The sequence below is a fragment of the Heterocephalus glaber genome, unplaced genomic scaffold (genome assembly GCF_053883595.1).
Source record: "Heterocephalus glaber isolate CG9 unplaced genomic scaffold, H.glaber_assembly_v1.0 deba00001687, whole genome shotgun sequence".
Classification (NCBI taxonomy): Eukaryota; Metazoa; Chordata; class Mammalia; order Rodentia; family Bathyergidae; genus Heterocephalus; species Heterocephalus glaber.
In genome coordinates this window covers 19,043,337-19,068,852 of record NW_028258412.1, presented here as the reverse complement: position 1 = coordinate 19,068,852, position 25,516 = coordinate 19,043,337, and the positions used below count along the sequence as shown (strand labels likewise).

Here is a 25,516-nt window from a genome sequence, read left to right as displayed (position 1 = left end):
ACTCTGACACAAATGAAGCCTGGTCAATTCTCTGTCCCTGAGCTCCTCAGGGCCTTCCCATCCCGACAGGATGCAGCCAGGCTCTGTCTCCTGTGTGTTGTCCTGCGTTCTGGCGCCTTCTTGCCCGACCAGTCCAGTTTCCTGCCTCGGCCCATGGTGTCACATGGCTTTGAGGCCAGTCAGCCTCATGCATTCCTGATCCTCTGCACCATGCTGGAATGTCTTTCCCAGCCCCCTCTCTGCTCATGAATTCCGGTTCTGGGTTCTGTCTTGGAAAGCCTGCTGACGGCACCACCTCCCTGAAGCCTTCTGAACTTCCCTTTCTGGACAGAGCTAAGCACTCTCCCTCTTCTGCTCTGGTGCCTTGAGAAGGCTTCCGGGGTCACCAGCTGCTGCCTGTGGTGGTTGCACTTCCAACCCTCTGATCGGCTCTGGGTCTTGGTTCTGTTCAGCTTTGTATCCCCCAGCTCAGTGCCCACAGGCTGCCTGTGCAACTTGTGGTTTCAGTAGCCATGTTGGGTTCCTGGGGCCTCACAGGCCTGGGAGCTGCCTCAGAAGGGGGTTGTCAGAGATGGGCAGTGTCCTCTCCTGCCTCTTCTCCAAAACCAGTGGTTTGAATCCCACGTGTCCCAGTGAAACTTGTTGTCCTGGACACTGCCACCCTCAAGTAAACCCTAGAGGTTCTAAGGGGTTGGCACAATGGACAGAGGCAGTCAGTGGAGTTGGCAGTGACAAGGACAGGAGCCATCCAGAACCTTTATTGTGACCTGGTGGTCGCCGATGCCTTCCCCTGGCTCTGTTTCCATGTGCTCCTTGTCATGGCAGCGCTGACAAAATGCCATGGGCTGGGTGGCTTCACCAACAGACGTGTTTTCTCCCAGTTCTAAGGCTGGAAATCCAAGAGGAAGGTGTAGCAAGGTTGCTGTCTCCTAAGGCCTTTCCACTGGGCTCTCAGACCACCATCTTGCTGTGTCCTCACTCAGTCTGTGTGTCTGTCCCTCCCAAGGCTACCCTCGGGACTTGCATGGCTGCAGTCATTTGTGGTCCCCTGGCTGGTGGCATGGTGGGGTGAGTGGGTTCTGCAGACAAATCCCAGGCTGCCGTCCCAGCTGAGTGTCCAAGTCTCAGCCCGTTCGTCTATAGAATGGGGTCAAGATGGCTTCTACAAGTCCGTGTTGGAGGGATGAGGGGGTCAGTGGGATCCTATGGTCTGTGCTCGGCCAGTCACAGATGTCCTTGTCCCGGCCGGAGCCTGGGCTGCATCTCTGCAGTGTCCTGAACGCAGGCCAAGAGGTGAATCCTTTCTGCCTCCCTCTGGCCCAGCGGTGGCAGCTGTCCTGCAGGGAAGCCGGGGCAGCCTGGCAGCTGGAGGCCAGGCAGCAATTAGATTTCCACAGCCTCCCATGGAGCCTGGGCATTGGGCTCCACTGGAGTCCCTCCCCTGGCTGTTTTAGGGCCTCATTGAGGCAGATTGCCAGGTGTCGCCAGACCGTTGGTGGCCCCAATTAAAATGAGCAAGCACCCAGCCTGCTGGGTTGGAGCCTCGTAACAGAGACACGAAGCCTCTTGCTTGCTCCGCCCTCCATGTCTTCACGAGGGGATCCTGTCTGTTGCCTCGGACCCCCTGCCACGAAATGCCATCTATCCCTCTGCATGCAAAAAGCTGCCACGTCTCGATGGCTGTGGTGGCAGCTGGGGACAGGCTGGTGCCTGCTGCCCTGCTTCCCCCAGAGCCCGGGGGAGGGCTGAGTTCACATGGGCTAGGAGCCACTGCTCGAGCCAGAACCATCTGCTTCCTGGCCTGCAGGTTGGGGAAGGGACATGGGAGGGCTTGGCTGGCTCCTGGCAGAGCCTCTGGTGGCTTCTGGTTGCAGTGCCCTCCCCAGGGTGCCTCAGATACAGCATAGTGGCCCAGGGAGGAAGCTGTGCTCCTCAGAGGAAGCAGCGGGACCGAGCCCTGGAAGGACAGGCATCCCCAGATGGCCCCATCCCAGCTACATGCTCAGATTCACCCCTAATCCCTCTGTGAGAGTGAATCCTGGCTGGAGCCCTCCTCGTCCGGCGCAGGCCACTTGGGTAAGAATGCACACTGTGGTCATGGTGACCTGCGCCTGCAGATACCAGCTGGGTGCCAGGCAGTGTGCATGGCGCCTGCTGGTGCTATCCGTGTCACTTTTCCCCCCCATCAGACCTCTGAGGTTGGTGCTTTCAGTGTCCTCTTACAGAACAGGAAATCAAGGCTCCCTGAGGCTGGAACTTACCCAAGGTCACAAAGCTACTTTGGCAGCATTTTAGTTCCCATCTTCTGACTCCAGAACCAGTGCTTTAGCTAAGTACCCCTGCTGTGGAGTGACACTCTGGAGGGGGAGGACTGTAGGCTAAATTCAAAAGTTGGTTTCTAGCTTTATCTTATTTATTGTTTTTTGTAGTGTTGGGCTCAAACCTAGGGTGGGAGTGTGCTAGGCAGGCGCTCCGCTGCTACCTGCAGCCCTGGCCCTGCACCTTTTTTACTGTTCACTTTTCTTCCTACATGATGTTATTCCAAATTGGGGTCCAAGACTTTGACCTCCCTCCTGTGCTGTAAGCAGAGCACAGCTGATGGCGCCGGATCACTCAGGGAAGCCAGAACAAGTGAAAACAGTCCACAGAGAAAGCCTCGATTTCCCCACCCACTGGCCACAGTTCCTTCCGGTTCTCGCCCTCCCTGAGTTGGGCTGCAGGCGACCATTTCCATTTCTGTCCTCGGAACAGGAAAGTTTGGGCTCAAAATGGGGCCTGGCAGGAGCCAAGATTTGGGACTGGTCAAAGAACGACAAAGGAGGCCAAGCCGGGAGCAGCCCTGGGCTAACTTGGAAGGTCAGTGGGCTCTGAGGGACCCCTTGAGGTTGCTGGTTCTGGTGGCTGGTGACCCCGCCTCAGGCCTTGTGGGAGGATGTCCCTGGGTAGGGCTGTGTTACCCCTGTACCAAGGTCCCCCATTGCCTTGCTTTTGGAGGATCCTGATCTAGTTGTAATAGTCCTTTCTCTCCCTGAGCCGCTCAGGAGGCTCGGGTTCAGGGGCAGTGACCTCGTGATGTAAGTCCCAAGTCGGCCACCCTGGGCCCCGCCCAGAACTGTGTGCTCCCGGCCGGGACAGTTGCTGCTGAGCTCTGGCCGGCCAGTGTCATGGGATCGCAGGCCGATACCACATTGCCCAGTTTTTCAAAAGCACTCAGAACCTATACTTTTAGTTAGAAGCCTTCTGATTTTTAATTACTGCAGCTGATTCCCATGTCTTCAGTGTGGCCAGCTGAGGACAGCCCAGTCAGTAGGTCCCGCCTAATGACCTGTGACTCAGAAGGTTCCGGTTCAGCCTTGTCTTTTGCTCACAGCGAACCCCTTCAAATTAAGGAAAACCATGGTGGACCAGAAGCAGCCAGGGAGCCTCTTCTTTACCTCTGAGTGCTTTGCCACAGGACACCAGATGGGCCTGGGCTTTGGGATGGGAGCTGCAGGGGCAGGGTGTCTGCCCGGCCAGGCAGGGAGGGGCAGAGGACAGGATGGGTGGTGCATCTCTTGGGAGCCCCTCATCTTTCCATGTTCTGAATGGTTTTTCCATGATTCCCTCCACAAAGCCCATTCTGTAGCATTCCTTCTTAGCTGCCTCCTTCCCAACTTTAAGGCAAACTGTTTTAAAGAAACTTGATCCAATCTGTGACCTTTTTTGTAGCTGTGACTTTGAGGTGTGTAATGAAGATCCCAGGAAGCATTAAAAGCCCCACAAGAGTGGTGGTTTAATAGCTGGTTCTTTTCCTTTTTTATTAACCGTTGCTGTCTTCTCTGGAAAACTAGTTTTCCAAATGCCCAGCACGTGTTTCTTTAGGACTTAGGAAATGCGTCTGGCTAGTTGTAGCTTGTGAAGGGTTTATGGCCTGGCTGGCGGTGGGGCAAGGGGATACAGAACCAGCCACACTTTCGGTGTAGGAGGATTTTAGAGAAGGTGGGGCAGGTAGGGGTGTGGGAATGTGGGAATGTTTTCCCAAGGATGGGAAGATGAAGGAGGGGAGCTGTCTGCTTGTTTAAGGCCGGGGTGTCAGGAAAGTTTCTGGAGAGGTTAAGCTTGAGTGTACCAAGTAGAGTTTTGTTTTGTTTTGGTCTTAGGGATCGAACTCAGGAACTTGTGCTTGCAAGGCTATCCCCGGCCCACCAAGTACAGTTTTTAAAGGGGCAATGAGTAGGAAATGAAAGATTGTCCCAGAGAAAAGGTGGGGTGGGGGTGGGGGTGCCTGTAATCATAGAATTGGGAGGCTGAGGCAGGAGGATCAAGTGAGTTCAAGGCCAGCTTGTGCTACAAAGCAGGACTCTGTTTCCAAAAGGAGAGAAGGAGAGGGGTGCGGAGGAGCAGAGGAGTGGAGGGATTGGAGCAGGGGATGGGTGTGGCAGTGTTGGGTTAGAGGGGCAGAGGAGGAGGAGCTAGACTTCTGGGGTGTCCTTGCCTCTCCCTAGAGCCATGCTGGGGACGGAGGGCTTCTTCCTGGGGTGGTGGAGAAGCCGAGAGAAGGGCAGGGAGTCCCCTCACCTCACAGGGGAGACAAAAGGACCTCCCGCAGGCTGCCTTCCAAGAGTGACTGAGACGAGTGGCATGGGGGTGGCCCCGGGACACAAGGGTCCCTGTTAGCAGTGTGTGATGGGGTGTGGGCAGCCAAGGCCGAGTGCGACATGCCGAGGCAGACTGGGCTTGGGACACAGGCCAGAGCCTCCTCTGGGTCCGAGTAGTGGCATCAGAGCCCAGTGGTGCCATGTGCTGGCCCTTGGGCAGGTGACACAAACGGGAGCTTTGGTGTCTTCACCTCCAGAATGACTCTTGTACCCATAATGCTTTCTCAGGACTGTTGTGAGTCTTAGCGAGACAGCACAGTGCCTACTTGAGCCAGGTGGAGACTTGGACATGAGCCCTTCGAGTTGGGCCCGGGGTCCGTGCAGGGAGTGCTGGATGCCCATGGCAGGAACGAGCCTGGGGATGGGGAGGGCTTGGGAGCTGTGTGTGCTTTAGAAGGTGGGTGGATGGCAGAAATGCTCCTTCTAACATCCTTCCAACTTGATGTGGCTCCAGGGGTAGAAACCCAGGCGAGTCATCCCTGAGCAGAGCTCTGTGTTGGTGGAGACAGGCAGTGGAGGAGCAGACACTCCCAGCTGTGCAGCAGGGCAGGAGCCAGTGCTGGGCTTTCCTCTGGATCTGGCTCCTGGCCCCTTGGAGCTTCCCCAGTGCGGGTGTGGCCTGGGCCTCACTCATCCGGACAGAGGAACTCAAAGACTCAATCAAAGTCCAGCACCAGCACCACAGCTGCTGAGCTGAGGGGACTGTCCCTGCCGCCCTGGCCTGGGGCACTGAGGGTGTGTCCTGCTTAGGTCCGAGGCATCCCAGCAGGACAGGAAGGAAGCAGCTGCTGATAGCAAAGCAGAGTGGATGGAATGAGGATGTTTGGCTCCAGTCTGGCCCCACCCCAGTTCCCCCACTTTTCCCTTCCTAGTCCCACTGTGCTGAGCCCTTAGGACCAGAAGGCACCTCCAAAGCTGAGGCCACACTGCTAACCAGAGAAAGCATGGCTACCAGGTGTGGTGGTGTACTCCTGTAATCCCAGCTACTTAGGGTCTGAGGCTGGAGGATCTCAAATTTCAGGACAGCTTGGGCACCTTAGAGAGATTCTGTCTCAAAATAAAAAAAAAAAAGGGATGAGCATGCAGAAGGGATGAGCATGCAGTCTCATACACACACACTCTCTCTCTCTCTCTCTCTCTCTCTCTCTCTCTCTCTGGCTCTCACTGCTTCCAGCAGATAAGTTCCTGCTTTGTTCCAGTACAGTGACCACCCCAAACACTTCATCCTGATGTTGGGCTGATCCGGAAGTTGTCCTCCTGCTCAGCCAGGCTGCCGAGCCCTACCATCTCCCCCGACAGCCTCCATGTCTTATCTCTCTCCTCTGTGAGGAACCATCCTGCCCTGGGGAATCGGCATCTTGGAATGCCGCTCAGCTCGGCTCTTTGGGTTACAAACTAAAAAGCATTCTGCTCTCTCTCTCTCCCAGTGTACTTCAACTGCAGAGGCAAGTAGGGTGCAGACTGTTGCTGCAGCAGCAGCCTCTTTATTTTTAACTTTTAAAAGTGTGATTTGGGAATCTTGTCTTAATTTTTCCGTGGAGGAGGCAGTCATGTTCGGGGAACCTTCTAGGCAAGCCTTGGATGGCTTCCAGCCTCAGTGCATGGGGAATGCACCAGATACTGGGAGTGACGTGTGGGTGTCCTGCCTGTTCCTCGGCCCAGTGACAATCCAGGAGCCACGAAACAGTGTCCTTTGCTCCTTCATGAATGACAGCACCTTCCACAGCGCCATTCTTTTCACCCTGTTCCCGAGGCAGAAGTCTGAGGACAGTTGGAAGGAGGGAGGCAGTAATATTTAGGGATGGGCAGCCCTGCTGTCACCCCATCTGCAGATGAGCAGGTCAAGGCATGGCGGGGAGGAGTCTGCCCAGGCAGACGGTGCATCCACTCAGCACAAGTCCCTGGTGACTCCTGGACCCGCTCATCTGGGAGCCCCGCTGCCACCTTCCTCGGATCATGTCCCGGGGAGCACTGCTCCGCTCCAGCTCTGGTAGCTTTGGAAGTTTCACTTAGGTCAGTGAACTTAGACCACCTCACCTGGCCAAGTTCTTTATTTATTTTTTTATTTTTCCAGTACTGGGGATTGAACCCAGGACCTTTGCATTGAGCTACACCCTTTTAATTCTTATTTCAAGACAGAGTCATGCTAGGATGCTTAGTTCCAAGCTGGGCTCAAATTTAGGATCCTCCTGCCTCAGCCTCCCAGAGGGCTGGGATTGTAGGTGTGCACCACCATGCCTGGGCTCACTTAGCTAAGTTCTTAAGTGGAGGCAGTGCTCTGAGCCCCCCCTCTGCCCAGCAGTGGCCCTGGCCTTTCACCTGGCCAGGCTGTGAGGAATTCTGCCTCAGTCACCTTCTTGCAGGGCTGACCTCTGCTTCTTAGTTCACCCCAGAAATCAGAACCAATAATCCGGAGTCTCAAAACATGTCTGTGTACTCTCATTTGTTTAATAACCCCATCACCTGACTTATTTCCTCTGTCACCACTTTCACTAGCGAGCTTCCCCAGGGACTGCTGGCTCTTGTTCCAATGTTTTCCTGCTCTGGCATCCTGCAGCTGAAGCCCTGCGTCCCCTCCCTCCTGAGCCTTCCCCAGCCTCCCTGCTCAGCTGGCACAGCAGCCGAGTCCCACAGCCTTGAGTTCCCCTGTTCTCCCCGGCACCCGCGTGTCACGGATTTGATGTATTGAGTCCAGCTCTGCTTGGTGGTGTGATGGGTTCCTAAAGGTCGTGAGAAAGTGGAATTTTGGTGAATTGCATCATTTAAACTACAGGCTGCGGGGCTGCGTTGGCAAAGAACCCTTTCAGAGTATGAATAATGCCCTTCGTTCATCCCGTGTCATCTTGGCTCTGGTGAATCCAGCTGCCTTCCATCGGGGCTTCACTGGTTTGTGGGTTCCGTCTGTGTCCCCATGCTGCCCACTGGACATGGCTGGGTGGGCCAGGGCAGGGAGGCGGGTGCCCGACTCGTGTCATCCTTGCATAGGTGGTGGTGGTCATTTGTGCGGATGTGTTCTATAGCTCTGTCTCTTTGTGGCAGTCCAAGCTTTGTAAAGGCAGGGACTGGGCCTTTTGTGCACACGCGCCAGACACCCAGAGAGTAGACGTGAAGTGACACATCCCAGAGGGAGTCACCAGGTTTCCAAAGCACCCAGGGTCCCTGGTGGCTGTGTCAGCTTAGGCTCCCCCCGGAGCCATCTGGGGCGCTGGAGAGACTCATCCCCCTGTGATTGTCTCCCCTTGGAGCAGCCTGCCGTGCAGAGTCTGGGCTCCCTACTGCCCCCAGGAGCCTGCCTGTCTGCCCTAAACCCATGTCAGTCTGGGGCACTTGGGCCCTACTTCCCCTCACATCTGTGCCCCCCCCCCCCAATTCCTAGACTGCCCAGCTCTCTTTCCCATCTTTTTTGCGAGCTTGCTATTTCATTTCATTTTGTATTTTCTTCTTTTAGCTCTTGCTGAAAATCAGCCTCAGCAGAGCAACCGTGCTAATGGCTTGGAGCCGCTCCAAGCTGCCGGATATGTTGGCTTTCACTTGTGGGTGGCCGTTGACAGGCGAAATGTCCTCTGCCTGTGACTCTCAAGGGTCCCCTCTTCTTGCGGGCTCGGCTGTTCACACTTGGCTGGCCCACATCCTTGTTTGCGAAGCAGTCTGGTCCCTGCACAGCGCTCAGCCTGCATTCATAGAGTTCACTTGGCCCCCAAGCTGTTGGGCCATGTGGTGTAGTTGTGCGTTATTTTCTGCCACTTCCTTTTGGAGAGGAGATGCTGTCCCCGAGGGTGGAGATGGGGTGGCCTGGGAGAATTCCTGGCTACCAGAATGTGTGCATGTTGGGGCCCCATAACATTTCTTCAGTTGCCCAGTCTACTGCAAAGGATGCAGTGGAATTTCTAGCATGACGTCCTGGTAGCTGAGCAGCATTGAATGAGATGCTCAGTCTGCTTCTTCCTGAGCCTCAGTTTCTTCACCTGTAAAATGGGGATTAGAATATCCACAGACAAGTTTGACAACAAAGATTAAGTGAGAAATTTTATATCCTGTCATATCATAGCACCAACGCAATACATGGGAACTATAAATAATAAAGCGCCAGGGTTTTATTATCAACAAAGTAGCAACTCTGCCCTGTTCTGAGCTCCTGAGTAATAGCCAAAGGCCTCCCAGTTAGGGATTGAACCTTTTCTTCCTTTTGTGAAATTCTCTGGCTTCCTCTTAAGGACTGTGAGCTGGTTTTCAGCACCTTCTTAAGGCCGCTGCTGTAGCAATGAGGACAGTGGTGATTTCCTTGACTGCTGTGCCCGTTACACTGCAGCGAGAGTTAAATGGAGCAGCTCCATCTCCTGCCCGGTCTTTAGGGTGCCTTCCTGTCCTGTAGGTTTCAGGTTGCCTTCCCCACTGAACAGAAAGGGAGTCTGAGGCCAGAGGAAAGCTGTCCTTAGCCGCTGCTGACTGCCCAGGGTTTGGGTTCCTGGGTGGGTGAGGTCCCCAGGCCGTCATGCTCTCTGCTGGACACTGGCCTCCTCTCCACTGTCAAAGTGACCGTGGTGGCCCTGGGCAGGGGCTGGAGTGGGCCTGTGGTGTGGACACTTCGGCCCCCACCTGAGGGTCTGTGGAGCGGCGTGGGTCTGGAGCCAGACCCTGTCCCCTGCATAGACATCAGTGCACCTCCTGCACTGCCTTTCCGCCCTGGGCTCCTCCCTGTCCCCATGTGTTCACAATGAGCATTTCCAACGCTTCCAAGTGGAGACAGACAGATGTTTACACAGGTGCACACTCTTCACTGGGAAACAGAGCGGAGCCTATGTGCCTTGTGTGTGTGTGTGTGTGTGTGTGTGTGTGTGTGTGTGTGTGTGTGTGTGTGTCTATCCTTCATGAAGGGTAAAGCTGGTGCTTAGCAGGTGCTCAGCGAGTGAGTGGGGGTGACAGACGGTGCCCTGGGTCACTACGCCCTGTGGCAGGGGGAAGGCTGCACAGTTCCAGGTCAGGCTTGACATTGTTGACATTGTGGACTAAGAAGGAAGCGTCAGGCGCTCCCTATGCAAGAATTTCCTGTAGATACTGGCACGCTTTATGGCAGGGGCAGGACCCAGGTCTCTGTCCCAGAGAGGCTGACTGGGACTAGACTGTGACAGTGACCATTGTCCCTGGGTGGACATAACCCACCCTGAGAATCTGCATTAGCAAGGCAGAAACGGGACCTGCGGTTTCACCTGTGCAGAGATGGATGCGGGAGGAGAAAGGCGGAGCCCCTGGCTGTGTATTCCTGGAGGCACACGTGGGCAGGGGCTCCATGGCCCGGGTCCACTTCTGTGATGTGGTGACAGCCTGGCCTGCAGCCTGGCCACAGAAACCTTGCAGGACAGAAGGGACCTGGGCAAGTCTCCCCCTCCACCCCGGCCTCTCTGCGTTCTGCTGCCCTCTGTGGACCGGGAGCCCTAATAGAGCCTAGTTTGTCAGGGTTTTTATACTCGAGACCCGTTAACCCCGAAGCCTTTACAGCCAGGTCTGGAGCCAGGTGAGCTCCAGGTGTTGTCACCACTTCCTGCCGTGTCAGCCTTGTCCCTGCTCAGAGGCTCCTGAGGCTTCTGGATTCCCAGCCCTCACAGTTTCCTCAGCAGGCCCAGCTGCTCGCATCTCTGTGCTGTACGCCTGGTCTTCCCTGGGTCCGGGATGTACCCCAAACCTCCCTGACCACCTGTGGCCGCCACATGGTCCCGCCTCCTTCCAGAGCCTCGATGTTGCCTCTGAATGCCTCCCTAACTGCGTGCTGGCCCCCACGCAGGGCAACTGTGGTCCTTCCCCATGGCTGTTGTAACTAACAGTGACGTCGAAGCACTGGACTCCTCTTCCTTCTGTCACCTCAGGTTGGGGGATCTGTGGGGACAAGGTCATGTGTCGCTGTTTTTATTCCAACACTTAGCACTGCGCTGATGGGTACACAGTAGGTGCTAACGAATCGTCTCTTCAAATTTAACTGTGTGTATTCGTCCACAGGAGGTCAGCCTTTTCAACTTCACCCTCCCTCCCGCTACCGAGTTACAGCATGGTCTGTTCAGACTAGAGCTGTGCTGTCAAGGTGGCAGCTGCAACCTTGGAACATCAGATAAGGTCCTTGTGTGGCCGTTTGGGAGCTGGCTGTGCTGCCCTCAATGACTCGGTGGGCCCCAGCCCAGCCTCCCCAACCTGCCCTGTCCTCCTCCTGGACTCCCAGGGCCTATTACATCTGTGGCTCCTGCCTTCCCACTTCCTCTGTTTGCAGCTGCTGCTGTCAGCCTTGGGGCACTTCCCTGGCCGAATCCCCCTGGGCTGGCCACATAGATGAATCCCTGTATGTTTTTTTTTTTTTTTGGTAGCGGGGATCGAACTCGGGACTTTGCGCTTGCGAGGGAGGCAGTGGAACCACTGAGCTAAATCCCCGGCCCCACATGGATGAATTCCTTTGTGCCTGGCCACTTATGCCCCCATGAGGTAGCTGAAGTCAGAGGTGGAGCTGCACCAGGAATCGTCTCCATACTTCTAAGCCAGAGTTCCTTCTAGGACTGTGCTTGATTCCTGGGACCACCCCGTTGAGCCTCCTGTGCCTCCTGCCATGAGCCTCTGGCAGCACTGAGCCCCGTGTCGTCTCCCTGGAGGTGGGGGTGTTCGCCGAGCTCTCCCAGGGTTCAGCACTGTCCCTGGGGTGCATCAACTCTGTGGGTTCACCCCCCACCCCCCTCCGCGCAACTAGCTACAAGAAGGAGGAGCCTGAGTGGGGAGGACGTGTGTGCGTGCTCCTTCCAAGTGGCAGCTTAGGCCTAATTTTCATCCGGAGGCCCTGAAGTACCAGCCGGTACAGAAGCACTGTGGCGACACCGGGCCCATAAAACTTATCAGCATCACTCTGGTTTATTTTCCTTTCCTCTTCGAGCTTTTTCCCATGGAGTGGGGCCCTCAGCGACAACTGGCAAACGGCTGGGCAATTGCTCGTTGTCATTCTGCCGGGCACTGGTTTCCCGAGGGCTCCCGGTGCTTTGTGGGTATTCGAATTTGTTTGTGCGATGCCGGGAGAACAGCTGGCACCAGTCCCAGCTGACGGGTGAAGAAACTGAGGCTCTGGGGAGTAAGATCAGAAGTGGGCAGGAGGAGGGGGCGCTGGAGGGCCGGGCTGTTTGTTTTAAAGAGGATGGAGCCGGTGTGTGTGCAGGAATTCAAAGATGGGAGGGAGGAACGGAGGGAGGGAGGGAGGAGAGGCGTGGGGCTGGGTCTCAGTGGCACTCTGCGCACGCACTCTTGTGTTCTGCCAAGTCTGTCTTTGTGCTTTTTGTGATCAGAGTTCCCTCCCAGAAGTAGCTTTTTATCCAAAGCGACCTCTCAGCCCCGGGCCGAAAGCAAGGCTCTGCCCGGCCTGGCCATGGTGTGTGCTGACTGGGTGGGTGACGGGCGCTTTCCTCTCGCCCCTCCTCTGTGCTCCCCACTCCTCCCCAGCAGCTTTAGGGTGGGCATATGGCAACTGTTCCTATTTATCCAGCAGCACCAGGATGCTGCTGCATGCTGTGCTCCGGCAAACGGAAACCCTTGGATTCCCTGCAGGGCCATTTCAGAGGCTGCATGTGAAGCAGCCAGCTGTTTGCAGGGACCGTCTGGGCTGTTACATCAGCGTGGTGGCAGCGTGGCCATCTGTGCACGCAGGTCATCGTGGGCCGTTTGTGTCCTCCGTGCGGGCCCTGCCCGGCCTCCGAGCTGGAGTTGAGCTGGTGGTTTGGTGTGCAGATGCTGGCAGCTCAGCAGTTTCTTCCTGGTCCTGCCCCATCGTCCGGTGCCTTCATGTTCGCCTCACTGGCCATCGCTTCATCCCGAGAAGGGCGTTCCTTCGCAGCCATGGTCTGCAGGCCTGGAAGGCGTGCCTGCCCTCTCGGCCTGGTCTCATGAGCTCCAGCTCTGACTGGGGCACTGCAAGTGCTGAACACACTGTTCCCTTAGGGTCTGCCCGGGTGTGTAGAATGCCATCTTTCTACTTGCCAAGAGCATTTGTTCCTGGTCAGCCTCTGCCGGCCCTTCTGAAGCCTGCAGCCTGCTCGTGGAGTTCCTCAGTGGCTACAGGAGCCGGGGAGGCTGCTGCTTCTGCCCCCTGCATGGCTGTGGCCTGGCCGCTTTCCAGCCAGGTGGACATGCAGAGGCGAGGGCCGGCCGGCACGCTGCTGGAGGAGGCCAGCCACCCCGCCGTGAGGTCATCCCTTCTCCTTGAGCTGGGCCCTTGTGGTAGGCTTTGGGCCTCGCCTTTCTGCTTGCCTGGAAGACCCTGCTCAGGCGAGGATGCTGCCAAAGCGTGAGGTTGTAGGGGTGGATGGTGACGTGGTCTCTCAGCTACAGGTGGAGGGGCCCGGCCTGAGGGATGGTGCTGGATCTGGGTGATGCACTGGGAGAGACAGTGGTTTTTGTAGGGGCCTGGGCACTGTTTCGCCCTGAAGATGCAGGCCAGGTTCTGTGGGCCGGAGGGGGCCAGGGAAGGGCCCAGATCACCAGGGCAGGGGTTGCCACACAGCTTCCCAGGCAGAAGACATGGACAGACCTTAGCACAATCCTCGGGCCTCCTCAGGGTTGTGGGGATGGACCATCCTCGAGCCTTCACGCCCAGTGTGACCAGGCAGGGTGGCTGGTAGTCCCCTCCCACTGAGGGAGTTCGTCCTGAGGAGCTGGGCCACTGGGGTCGAGTCCCCATCAAGCGGGGACTCAGGCACCCTCAGGAGATACCCCACACGCAGCTCTTGGGACCTGTCCCCGTTGACATGCCCCTGCTGCCTGGCCTTACCCTTCCTTTCCTTCTGGAAGCTGCCAGCCTTTGAGCCCACTTTATGCCAGGACAGCGGGCCCCTGGGACACACAGTGTTTCCATAGCCTCTCTGGCCACTTCTCCAGCCCAGAAGTGGAGTGGGTCAGGGCCGACCAAGCAGCCAGGGCAGGAGTTGGAATTGCGGGTGCAGCCCTGCCTCTGGCATGTGCGACAGTGCCCTGGATTTGGCCCACCTACAACTGCATATAAAAGGACCTGGAGGGGCTGCGGCTCCTGCCCGCCATCCGTGCCCTTTCCGTAATCCCTAAATGTGCTGCCCGGCCACTCGTGCAGGCTGAAGGAGGCTTTTTGGAATCACCTGTGGCTTTCTTGAAAAGCCTCTCAGTGGCCAGGTCACCCAGGGCCTTTCAGCCCTGTCCCTGCCAGAGAGCCACAAACAAGCTACTGCCCTTTGCCTTTGGGGGCCTTGTAAGCTGGCCAGCCTCTCAGTTCTGACTGTAAGGTTGAGTGGTTCTGGGAACAAAGTCTGCCTGGGGGCGAAGAGGAAGAGCTGGAGGAGGAGGCTAATTTCCTCTCCCAGAGCTCAGTCAGGCTTTTCCTTTCTTTTCTTTAAGGTTCCACTTGAGTTACCCCTGTATAAAACAGTCCCCAGGCAGCCAGACTTTCAGAGAAGGATGCTGAGAACACAGCCCAGGCCACACCCGACCTTCACACCCTCTCCCGAGCCCGCCGGCACACCACACTGCCGCCAGCCCCTGCTGTCCCCAGGCGTCCCCCTGGGAGTGTGGGTGAGCAAGGCAAGGTCTGTTCGCAGCAGTCCCGGCATGTGTGTTGGCCACTTGGACTGTTCTGGACCCTGCGGGCATCAGGTGGACAGCAGTCCCTCCCCCCGTGGAGCTGGCCTTCCAGGCGGGCCTGGGCCTCCAGGGGAGGGGATGTCAGGAGCAGTGGCCCCAAGAGGCACCCAGCAGTGAGGGGAAAGCTGTGCTGTGTGATTTCAGGGGAGGCCAGCAGGGGCGGGGACAGCACTTGGGGGAAATTGAAAGATTTAAGGATGAGATGGGGCAGAGGGAGCGGGGAGTTGGAGGGCCCTTGGGCGGAAAGTTCTTCGTGTTCTGGGGTAAGAGGGAGGCGGTGGGTGGGGCGAGACGACCGCAGGGAGGCGGGGCGGGCTTCAGGGCGGTCCCTGCACGGCTGGCGCGGGCCGATGCTGTGCCTGTTTAGGGCTGAGGGTTTGCGTTCTGAAGGCTGTTGGTACACTAAGCTAAAAAGTTTACCTTACACGCACACGCACGCGCGGAGGAGTTCTCTGACCAGTGGAGAAATGGTATGAGATGAGTTGGTCGGAGGACTTACGCTTACGCTGGTCCTGGGGAGAGATGGCAGAAGAGCCAGTAAGAAGTCACCTTTTAAAAATGTTTTAACTGTTTAATTGATGTGTAATATCTGTACTTATTTATGCATTATTGTTGTTCTAAGCTCATACACAGTGCATGATGGCCAAGGAAGCCAGATGTTACACTCTAAGCGCGGCCGTGGTTCGGACGATCAGAGTCGTCCTGGGAGGGCGAGGGTGCTGGTGTCCCAAGGCTACCCCAGCCGGGGTCTGTGTTGATGTAGCTGGCCCGCCTGGCACTTGTAGGCCACGGACAGCACACTGTCAGTCCCACCTTGAGGCCTCCTTCCACCTCTCCTTGAGTCACCTGGGGCCGTCATGGTGCATTCTGAGCTCTGGTGGTAGGGGTGATGCTCTGCAAAGACCAGCCACTCACTCTGATTGGGGTCTGGCTGCAAACCTCGTCTCCCCACTGCATGCCGTGGGTCAGAGAGGGTGGCAGGGGTTGCGCCATCCGTGTGGCAGCAGTGGATCTATGGTGCCACCCTGCACGTGGCTCTGGTGAAGGGCAGCAGAGAGATGTTCAGGATTCTCCATGGGGGCCAGACCTGGCCTTGTTACTGTGTGGCTCCATTAGGTAGGGCGCACCACACCTGCCCCTGGCCCCCAGTTTCCCTGTCTCTAGAAGGCAGGTGTAAAGGAAGCAGTCTCCAAGATCTGCTCAGACCTAACAGTCACCATGTCTAAGACGGCAGCAGAAAGCACCTCAGAATTCAGCAGGAAACTTCCATCACAGGACTCCCCAGGTTCTGGCGAAAAACACCATGAAAGCAAATTGCTAGAGATGGAGACGCCGAAGCAAGGTCTCTTAACCGTGCACTCTGATTCCTGGGTTTTCTGTCCCACTCCAGCTCCAGAACTGGCTCCAGCTGGCTCCAGAACCAGCTCCCAATAGGGACCACCTGGAGGACCATCAGTCAGTGTAAATGTGGGCACCCTGGGTAGGGCACCAGCCCCTCCTGTAGAGGGGACACTGGTAGCGTCTGGTGCCTGGTTTGCTATGGGGCTGAAATTGTCTGATACATATGAGGTGCTCAGAACGTGCCCCCGACTCCTTGTGTCTGTTATTTGGCAGAAGCTGGTGTGCTTCTAGATGGCCTTTGGGCTGTGGTTCATCAGGAGGGCATGGGGACGTGTGTGCTGGGAGAGACGCTGTGGCCACCACCACCACCCCTGCAGCCAGGCAATGTGGTGCCAGGTGCAGGTGCTGGGCTCTGCCTGCACCAGGCAGCTCCCAAGTGTGCGGTGGCTTCTGGGCCACCTGTCCCCACCGGCCCGTTCCCTCCGGTTGCTCCATTCCTTTAAATACATAGATGCTGTGGGTCCTGAGGGCAGCAGGACCAGCCGCTGGCTCACTCTGGAAGCGCCCTGGCCTACTCCCAGCCCTGTGGTGGGGCCCCTGGCTGGCTTCTCAGACAGGAGATCCGCATGCAGGAAGGCTGCTAGGAACCAGCCTCTATCCTGGGGGTGTGCAGCAAACAAAGCAGTTGTTGCTTTTTAACTTTTTATTAAGAGTTTCTAATTTGCAGGTTATATTTAGAATAAAGTAAGAAATATTTACATTTCAAGGTCTAATGGAGCTCAGCACTGACTTGCTTATTTTTACCAACCAAACCTGACAAGGCACAGCCTCCCTGCCCAGGCCATTGCTGGGCAGCCCTGGCCCTTTTTTTTTTCCCATTTTTTTTTTTTCTTTCTCACAATTTTTCCTTTCCCTTCTTTCCTTTCCCTTTCCCCTCCCGCCACCCCTACACCTTTGGACCTTTTCCTATTTCAAATTATCAGTTATTCGTTTCAGTCATTTTCATCCTTATTTACACTTTCAGTTTCTCACGCCAGAGAAACTATTTGGTATTTACACGTGTGTGTCCTATTTATTTCACTTAAGAGTATTGCCTCAATATGCATCTATTTAGCTATAAATGACTCTAGTTTCTCATTCTTTATGGCTGAGTAGTACTCCATTTTATTAAAAAAACCACATGTTCTTTATCCAGTTTCCAGTTGATGGGCACTTGGGCTGTTTCCAAGCTTTAGCTGTTACAAACTGTGCTGCTGTAAACATGGGTCCACATATATCGCTGCGGTATGATTCTTTTAATTCTTTGGGAACAATACCCAGCAGGGAAATAGCTGGGTCAAACGGGACCTCTAGTCCTAGTTCTTTGAGGTATCTCCACACGGATTTCCACAGTGGTTGCACCAGTCTGCGCTCTCATCAACAATGGAGAAGGGCTCCTTTCTCCCCACAACCCCGCCACCATTTGCTATTGGTTGATTTCTTGATAGCAGCCATTCTTTCTGGGGTGAGGTGGAATCTCAGTGTTGTTTTCATCTGCATCTCTTGAATGGGCAGCCCTGGCTCTTACAAAGGGTTGTTTGTTTTATGCAGCACTGGGGATCAAACCCAGGACCTGTGTGTGCTGCACAAGAAGACTACCACTGAGGCTGGGGATTTAGCTCAGTGGTTCCACCGCCAGCCTTGCAAGCACAATGACCCAGGTTCGATCCCCGGTACCACAAAAAAAAAAAAAAAAAAAAAGGAAGTTTGAAAAAGATAAAATTAGAGGACTCATTCTGCTTGGTTTTTAAGACCTATAAAGCTGCATTAATCAAGATGTGTATACTGATGTCAAATCTTCTAGAATTAGCTTTTAGATACAATACCAAAAGTATTAATCTATAAAAGCATCAGTGAGGGGCTGGGGATTTAGCCCAGTGGCACTGCGCCTGTCTCACAAGTGCAAAGTCCTGAGTTCAATCCTCAGTACCGGAAAAAAAAAAAAAAGCATCAGTGGATAAATTAGCCTTCATCAAGAAATTTTAAACTTGTTTCAAAGTGGCTTTTGAAAAGCCAGTGTTAAAACAATGGGAAGAGAACCCACAAACTGGGAAGAAGTATTTGTAAATCATGTGTCTGATCAAAGACTTATATCCTGAATACATAGAAGAACTCTCCAATTCAGTAGTATCACAGTAAAGAAACAAGTTAAATATTTAGACAGATACTTCAAGGAAGATGCACAAATATAAAATAGGCATATGGAAAGATGCTCACCATTATTAGTCATTAGTAAAATATGGACTTAAAGCATTGAGATTACAAGTCCAGTACTGAGCCAAGCATGTGGGTACACACCTATAATCTCAGCACTCTGGGAGGCAGAGGCAGGAGGATTGCAAGTTTGAGTCCAGTGTGGGCAGCTTGGTGACTTACTGAGATGCTGTCTCAAAATGAGAACAGGGAAAAGGACTGGGGATGTAGCTGAGTGCAAAAGTCCCTGTGTTCAGTCCCCAGTACCACCACCACCACCACCACCACCACCACAAACACACCCGCACACACACACACACACACACACGCAAACCCAAAAACAACTTTTAGAATGCTTATAATTACTTAGTTTTAAATTTTTATTTATTAGAAAAAACAAGTAAATAAATAAATAATTTTTATTTATTAGTATATGTCTGCAGTACATAATGAGCACATTCTTCGTGGGGAACTGGTGCATGTACATCACACCTCTTAACTCTTTTTCATCCCCTTCCCCTCCTTCCACCCCCCATCTCTTTGTTCCCTTCCCTTTTACAAAAGATTTCCCTGTTTCCTATTTATCTATCTTTTATTTTGCTCCTTATTTATATTTTGGTTTCTCATATAACAAATAAGGTAATAGTTAAGCTCATGTGTCTTATTTATTTCACTTAACATTACGGTCTCAAGGTGCATTCATTTTCCTACACATGACTCAGATCTGTCCTTTGTGGCAGAGTAGTACTCCAGTATATATATATAAACGCCACATTTTTTTTTTATCCATTCACCTGTTGATGAACCTATAGGCCCCTTCCAAGATCTAGCTATTGTGTTGCTTATAATTGCAGAATCTAATTTCTTCTTTAATTTCCTCTGTGACCCATTGGTTGTTCAAGAGAGTGTTATTCAATTTCCATGTGTTTATGGAGTTCTTGCGGTTTCTTATGTTATTGATGTCCAGTTTAATTGCACTATGGTCTGCTAATATACAGGGAATAACTTCAATTCCTTTGCATTCACTTAAACCTGTTTTATGAGCTAGCATGTGATCTATTTTGGAGAATGACCCATGTGCAGCCAAAAAGAATGTATATTCTGATTTTGTGGAGTGGAACACTCTGTAGACATCTATTAAGTCCATTTGTTCGAAAGCTTGGTTCAGTTCTAGTATTTCGTTGTTAATTTTTTGTCTAGATGATCTATCTGTTTATGATAGTGGGGTATTGAGGTCTCCCACTATTGTATTAGTGCTTATTTGGTTTTTCATGTCCATTAATACTTGTTTTGTACAGTTGGGGGCATTAGTATTTGGTGCATATATATTTATGATTATCATCTCTTCCTCTTGGATTGTTCCCTTTTCAAGAATGTAGTGACCTTCTTCGTCTCTCTTAATTAGTTTTGGTTTGAAATCCACTTTGTCTGCAAATAAGATAGCTACCCCTGCTTTTTTTCAAGTTCCTGTTACATGGAGAACTGTTTTCCATCCTTTTACTTTCAATATATGAATTTCTTTTTGAACTAGGTATGTTTCTTGTATGCAGCATGTTTTTGGATTTTGCTTGTTAATCCATTCTGCCAGTCTATTTCTTTTGATTGGTGAATTAAGGCCATTAACATTGATGGTTATAACTGATATGTATTGGCTTATCCTTGTCATGTTATTTTCCTGTTGTTGGCTCTTTTATTTTTAATTTTTCTCCCTCTCCCTTTAATTTCTTGCCTTGCCTGATGGATTTTGCTCTGTTGGGCCTCATGGAGTTATGACCTTCATTGTCTTTTTGCAGGATATTGTTTAGAATTATTTGGAGTGCTGGTTTGATATTCATGAAGATTCTCAGGAGTTCTTTGTCATAGAAGTATCTTATTTCCCCATCAATTTTGAAAGATAGTTTTGTAGGATACATCTGTCTAGGTTGGAGGTTGTTTTCTTTTAGGGCTTCAAATACCTCCCTCCAGGCTCTCCTTGACTTGAGGGTTTGTGCTGAAAAGTCTGAAAAAAAAAAAGAAAGAAAAGTCTGCTGATGGGCTTTCCTTTGTATGTGATTTGTTTCTTTTCTCTAACTGCTTGTAGTATTTTGTTCTTCTTTTGGGTTTCCGAGAGCTTGATTATTATGTGTCTAGGTATAGATTTTTTTGATCATGTCTAGTTGGAATCCTATATGCCTCTTTTATCTGTATGTCAAATTCTTTTGCTCTGTTTGGGCAGTTTTCTGTCATTAATTCTGTGAACAGTTTTTTCATGTCATTTGTACTTTCTCCTGCTTTTTCGTGGACTCCTATCAGTCTTATATTATTCTTCTTTGGGTCATCTAGGAGCTGTTGGATTAATTTCTCATGGTCCCTTACTATTTTTTTTTTTTTTTTGGTACTGGGGATCGAACTCGGGTCCTTGCGGTCCCTTACTATTTTTAAGAGATCTCTCTCTCTTTTTTCTTTTGGTACCGAGGATCAAAAAGAAATCTCTCTTTTCATGGTCGCTGACCACCATCCTGCCTTCTATATCTGATATTCTGTCTTCAGATTGGCTCAGTAGGCCCAGGATTTAGCTCAGTGGTTCCACCACCTGCCTTGCAAGCACAAGGTCCTGAGTTCAATCCCCAGTACCAAACAAAACAAAACAAAAAACAGATTGGCTCAGTCTGCTGCAGATACTTTCAGTAGTTTTTAATCTCCTGGTATCTGTTTGAATCTGTTTCATGGATTCCATTTCTTTCCTATGTTGGGTGTTCATGGTTTCCATTTCTTTCCTATGCTGGGCATTCATGGCTTCCATTATGGTCCAGAACACATCTAATTTTTTATCTGTTTCTGTTTTAGAGTCTCTAATCATGTCTTTCATTCTGCTTACCATCTCTGTAGTTATCTGGGAAATTATTTGTGTTTTGAATTTTTTAGGGCCTCATTCATCTGTTTTGTTACTTCCTGTGCTATCAGTTCAGGGTGTCCAGGTGGTTGATCATCAGACTTTTCCACCTTGTTTCCCCCAGAATTTGCCTTTGATGAGCTAGAAGTCTGGGTTTGCACCTTGCTTAAGTGTCTTTTAATTTCTATTTTTTTTTGTTGGTACTGTTTTTGGTTTAATTCCTGAGTTGATGCTTCCATATTGCTTATTGTAAGAATCTTCATTGCTTCTATTTATAACCCTTATGGGATGATTCCTTCTCAGAGCTGTCTTCCAGATATAGCTGATCTTTAGGTTTTGAGTCTCTAATGACTCTGAGGCAATCTCATTTTCATTATAACAGGAAGGACAACTAATTAGATCAATCACAACACCTTAGCCCAAGTGATTCAATCAGCAAAAACAATACCATCAAGCACAGCTTAGAAAATGAGAATTTGTGGTAGTTATTAATCTATCACCTTTAACCATGTGAATTAAATCAAAATTGAGGACCAGCCCAAAATATGTTTATAGTGAATAAACTCTTCAATATAGCAACTTTACACTTTGGGATGGGGACTTAGAAGAAGTTGAGGAGGGAGGGATAGAGGTAGAAAGATAGGGAAAGATCAGAAGTGAGGCCAGAGGACAGAGGAAGATCACCCAAAGTCTAGATAACTGTTGAAGACAAGAGGAAAAGACAGAATGAAAGAACAAAGAGAAGAACAGAAGAACCTAACAGCAATAGGGAAGCTAGAAACTGTATTCACTTCCCTTTAAAACTAATGACAGCTGAGAGAAGGAAAGAGAAGAAAAAGAAAGAAGAAATCCAAATTAGGGCAGGAACAGGAACAAAAAGGGAAATGAAGAACAAGGTGGGAGAGCAAGAGAGTAAGGGAGAGAAAGAAAAGGAAAAAAAGGGAAAAAAAAGAAAAAATTGAAAATAAGAAAAAAATTAAAAATAAAAGAAAAAATTAATTTTGAAAATAAAAAATACAAATGAAGGGCCTTCTTCAGTGTATGTCTCTGCTGTCACAATAGACAATGTGGGGAGCAGTGTGCAGATTGAAGTCAGTTAGTCTCAGCAAGCCAGTAGCAATCCCCTGAGATTCAGGTAGACTTCTGGCTGCAAGACCCAAGTTGAGCTCCCTGTCCTCCTGCAGGGTTGAACTCTGCAACGTTCTACTGCAGGTTCCAGCTGCCTTTCCCCTGAAGATAGCCCAGGTTCCTATGGGAGGTGGTGATCCCTCCAACTTACCAGGTACAGTGGTCTGGTGTGCCTTTATTGCAGAGATTCTTTTCACTTTTTCAGTGGGCTTCAGTTTTCATCAAGGAGCCTGAGAGAGGCCCTCACTGTTGTTCACTTCTGCTGTGTCTTCTGGAGCTCAGCAGGACAATGGCCTTTATGAGCCCCTATGCCTCCGCGGTGTGGATCCAGGTACCGGTGCAGCCTGGAGGCCCGGGGGTTGGGAGGGCAGTGCTAATGGGAGCGTGTGCGGCTCAGCTCCATGCAGCTCAGCTCCTCGCTGCTCCACTCCTCGATCCTTGTGTTGGTTATAAACATGGGTATGCACGGATCACTATAATGTGGTGTCAGGCCAGGGATTTAGCTTAGTGGTTCCGCCGCCTGCCTCACAAGTGCAAGGACTCGAGTTTGACACTTGGTTACAAAAAACAAAAATGTATATAATGTGGTGTCCTTAACTCTTTAGGAAAGATGCCTAGAAGCAGAGTAGCTGGGTGGAATGAAATTCCTAGCTTTAGTTTTTTGAGGAATCTCCACACTGATTTCCATAGTGGTTGCCCAATGTGGAAGGGTTCCTTTTTCCCTGCAGCCTTACCAGCATTTGTTGATTTCTTGAAGATGTTTAAAAAGACTGGATGAATCAATTGTTGGCAAGGATGTAGAAGAACTGGAACTCTCATACACTGCTAGTAGAAATGTCATTTGGTACAGTCATTTTGGGAAAGGGTTTGGCATTTCCTAAAAGGTAAAATGTGTGACCCTTCTGATACATCTCTGCATATTTATTTGCCCAAAAGAAGTGAAAACATATGTCCACACAAAGCCTGGTACATGAATGTTCACAGCGACTTCATTTGAAACAGCCAAAAACTAGAAACAGGGCCAGGTGTGGGGGTGCATGCCTGTAATCTCAGCACTCAGGAGGCTGAGGCAGGAGAACTGAGTTCAAGGCTAGCCTGACCTACATAGCAAGACCCTATCTCAAAAAATAAAAATCAGAGGAGAGCTAGAGTACAGACTGATATGATAGTGACAGAAAGCAAGTCAGTGTTTGCCTGGGGTCCCCTGGGCAGGCAGGCAGGAGGGGCAATGGGTACATCATCTTGATTGCAGCGGCATTTCACAGGTATGCACACATCAGAATACTTTACAGACAGCTCAGTGGCAGAGCGCTTGCCTCGTGTGCACAAGGTCCTGGATTCCATCCCCAGCACCACTGCCAAAAAAAAAAGTCACCTTGTGCACTTTAAATATATGTTTTATTGTCTGTCCATCATGCCTCAATATGGGTGTTTTTAGAATTGGGGGAAGGGCTCTGCTGATTGCCCGGCCTGGGCACCCTTGCCTGGTGGTTGCAGATCAGCACAGCTTCTGTGACCCGGCATTCCTGTGAACCCCGTGCTTTTCCTGCCCTCCGGCTTGTGGTTGTGCTCCGTATACCTCTGCGTCCTACCCCTGTGCAAATCTGTCCAAACGTTTGATTCTGCGCCTTCCTACAGGTGCATGATTCAGGGTGTGGGTCGTGGGGGACCTTATTTTTGTCCTAGATTCGCTTGGTCCCAGTAAGTTCACAAGTTGGGAGCCATTTTGAGGTGTGCCTGTTTACCCGTGAGTCATCAAGGGCTGCATTGTTGTCACAGCTCCAACTGAGACACGCTTCAGTAGGGTCCTCCTCGGTTTGGAGTTTGGAAGTTAGGATCGCAGGGGCACAGCCAGTATTATCTCCTATTGATTGTTCCATTCTCTGCTGACTTCCTTCTTGGGCAGCCAGGCGTCAGAAAGAGCCCCTCCTTCCAAACTGGCCCAGGAAAAGTTCCAAGTTCAGCTGTCCCTGGGTGGCCATGTGTCAACAATCATGTGCCTGAGGTGACCCCCGTGTCCCAGCCAGCCTGGGGACCTTGTGGCAGCTCTGAACCAAGCAGCATGGGCAGAGGACAGGCAGAGGGCATTCTGCCAGGGCCAATCAGGGCGGAGTGTGGGAAGAGGAGGACCCAGCTGTCAGCAGGGGAAAGCAGCAGATGACCCCATACCGGGAACAGATCCAGTTCTGTAAATTTTTGGCTAAGTAGAATCAACAGACTTCCAAAGTCCACACAAAGAGTACTCTGTTAGTGACACTTCTGCTCTGTTCCTCTCACCCCACACAGGTACCAGTTTCACTGAGTTCGCATTTCTCCTCCATGTTTGTAAAGACAAGTAGACTTGTATACAAGGGCTGATCAAACGTAGGGTGTTTACATGAAAGAATTTATTTTAGCAAAAGACATCTTGTCCTTAATCCCTTCACCGCCCCCCCCCCCTTATCCTATCCTTCTGGCCGCTTTCTGTAGAAGCCCTGGAAGCCCTCTTTCCTGAGTGGCTCTACCAGGTTTGATAAAAAAATACAATGAATGCTGCTGCCAAGTGCTGCCAGCAGAAAGACAGGCTGGTAACAACACTGCAGTGTACCTCATCCACCTTTTCCACCGGATCTGGCACCTTGCAACTTCTGGCTCTTCCTCAAAGTCAAAATGAGCATAGAAGACAAATGTTTGGAATCAATTTGTGCAGCCAGGACAGCACAACTATGAATACGATGCTCGTGAAAGAGGACTTCCAGACCTACTTCAGGATGGGGCACTGACTTGTGCTCATGGCTGAACGTGAGAGGACAGAGTGACCCCCCAGTCCCCTCAGCCCATGGAGCTCTGTTGTCTGCGCCCGGGTTGTAAATGAATCTCTCTCCTCTCACCGTGCAGATGGGGGCAGCCACACCATCCCTGACTCCCGGGCCCCCAGTCTGGTCTCTGGGGGCGAGAACTCCCCTGCCAGCCCCACCCCACACGACTGGGAGATGAATTACCAAGAGGCAGCCATCTACCTCCAGGTGAGTCTCCGCGGTGTCGTGGCGGGGAGGGCTGCCTGCTGAGGAGCCTGTGAGTGGGCACGCGCACCCCTCCTCCTCTGACCCCCGTGGGTGCTGTGCCTGCCCAGGGTGCCCCGAGTCTGCCCTCTTGGGCTTCTGTGTCCCCTCCCTCTTCCCGGGGCTACACTGGGAGGTGAGTTCTTGGGAGGGAGGAGTTCCTCTCTGTCCTTAAACTGTATGGTTTCTCAGCACCACAGTGTGGCTGTCACATTTTACTCACCCTGTGTTCATTTCTGCTATTTCATGCTTGCTTTTTTTTTTCATTTTGGAAAACAATAATTTTCTTGTTTTTCTTTTTTTTTTTTTTGGTACTGGGGATTGAACTCGGAACCTTGTGCTTGCGAGGCAGGTGGCAGAACCACTGAGCTAAATCCCCGGCCCCAATAATTTTCTATAATAGTAATCTGTGCTCATTCTAAGTAATTTGGTACAAATAGGAAATGAAAAAAACATTCACCCAAGGCAGTCTCTGTCGACTTTATTTCCTTCTATATTAAAACAAAATACAAGCTGGGTATGATGGTGAAGCCTATAATCCCAGCTTCTGGGAGGCTGAGGCAGGAGGATTGCGTGAGCCCAGGAGTTTGAGGCCAACCTGGGCAACATAGCAAGATTCTGTTTCAAAAAAAAAAAAAAAA

The 25,516-nt window shown here is 51.7% G+C and overlaps 1 protein-coding gene across 20 annotated transcripts in view; it reads left to right on the top strand.

Moving 5' to 3' along the window:
- The window catches only part of Tpcn1 (two pore segment channel 1), a 67,618-nt gene that overhangs the window by 5,837 nt on the left and 36,265 nt on the right, over window positions 1-25,516 (top strand). For 13 of the 20 annotated variants that reach the window (XR_015446218.1, XR_015446217.1, XR_002394520.2 and 10 more), the window contains exons 3-4: window positions 2,752-2,856; window positions 24,712-24,839. Coding sequence is in view for 13 of the 20 variants with exons in the window: in XM_021257421.2 (XP_021113080.1) it covers window positions 2,752-2,856; window positions 24,712-24,839 (233 nt within the window). In the remaining 7 variants the exon portion in view is untranslated. Of the gene's footprint in view, window positions 1-2,751; window positions 2,857-12,860; window positions 14,207-14,596; window positions 14,799-24,711; window positions 24,840-25,516 lie in introns of those variants that run through there. The other 7 variants (XM_087198152.1, XM_087198151.1, XM_004843737.4 and 4 more) reach the window with 4 other exon arrangements.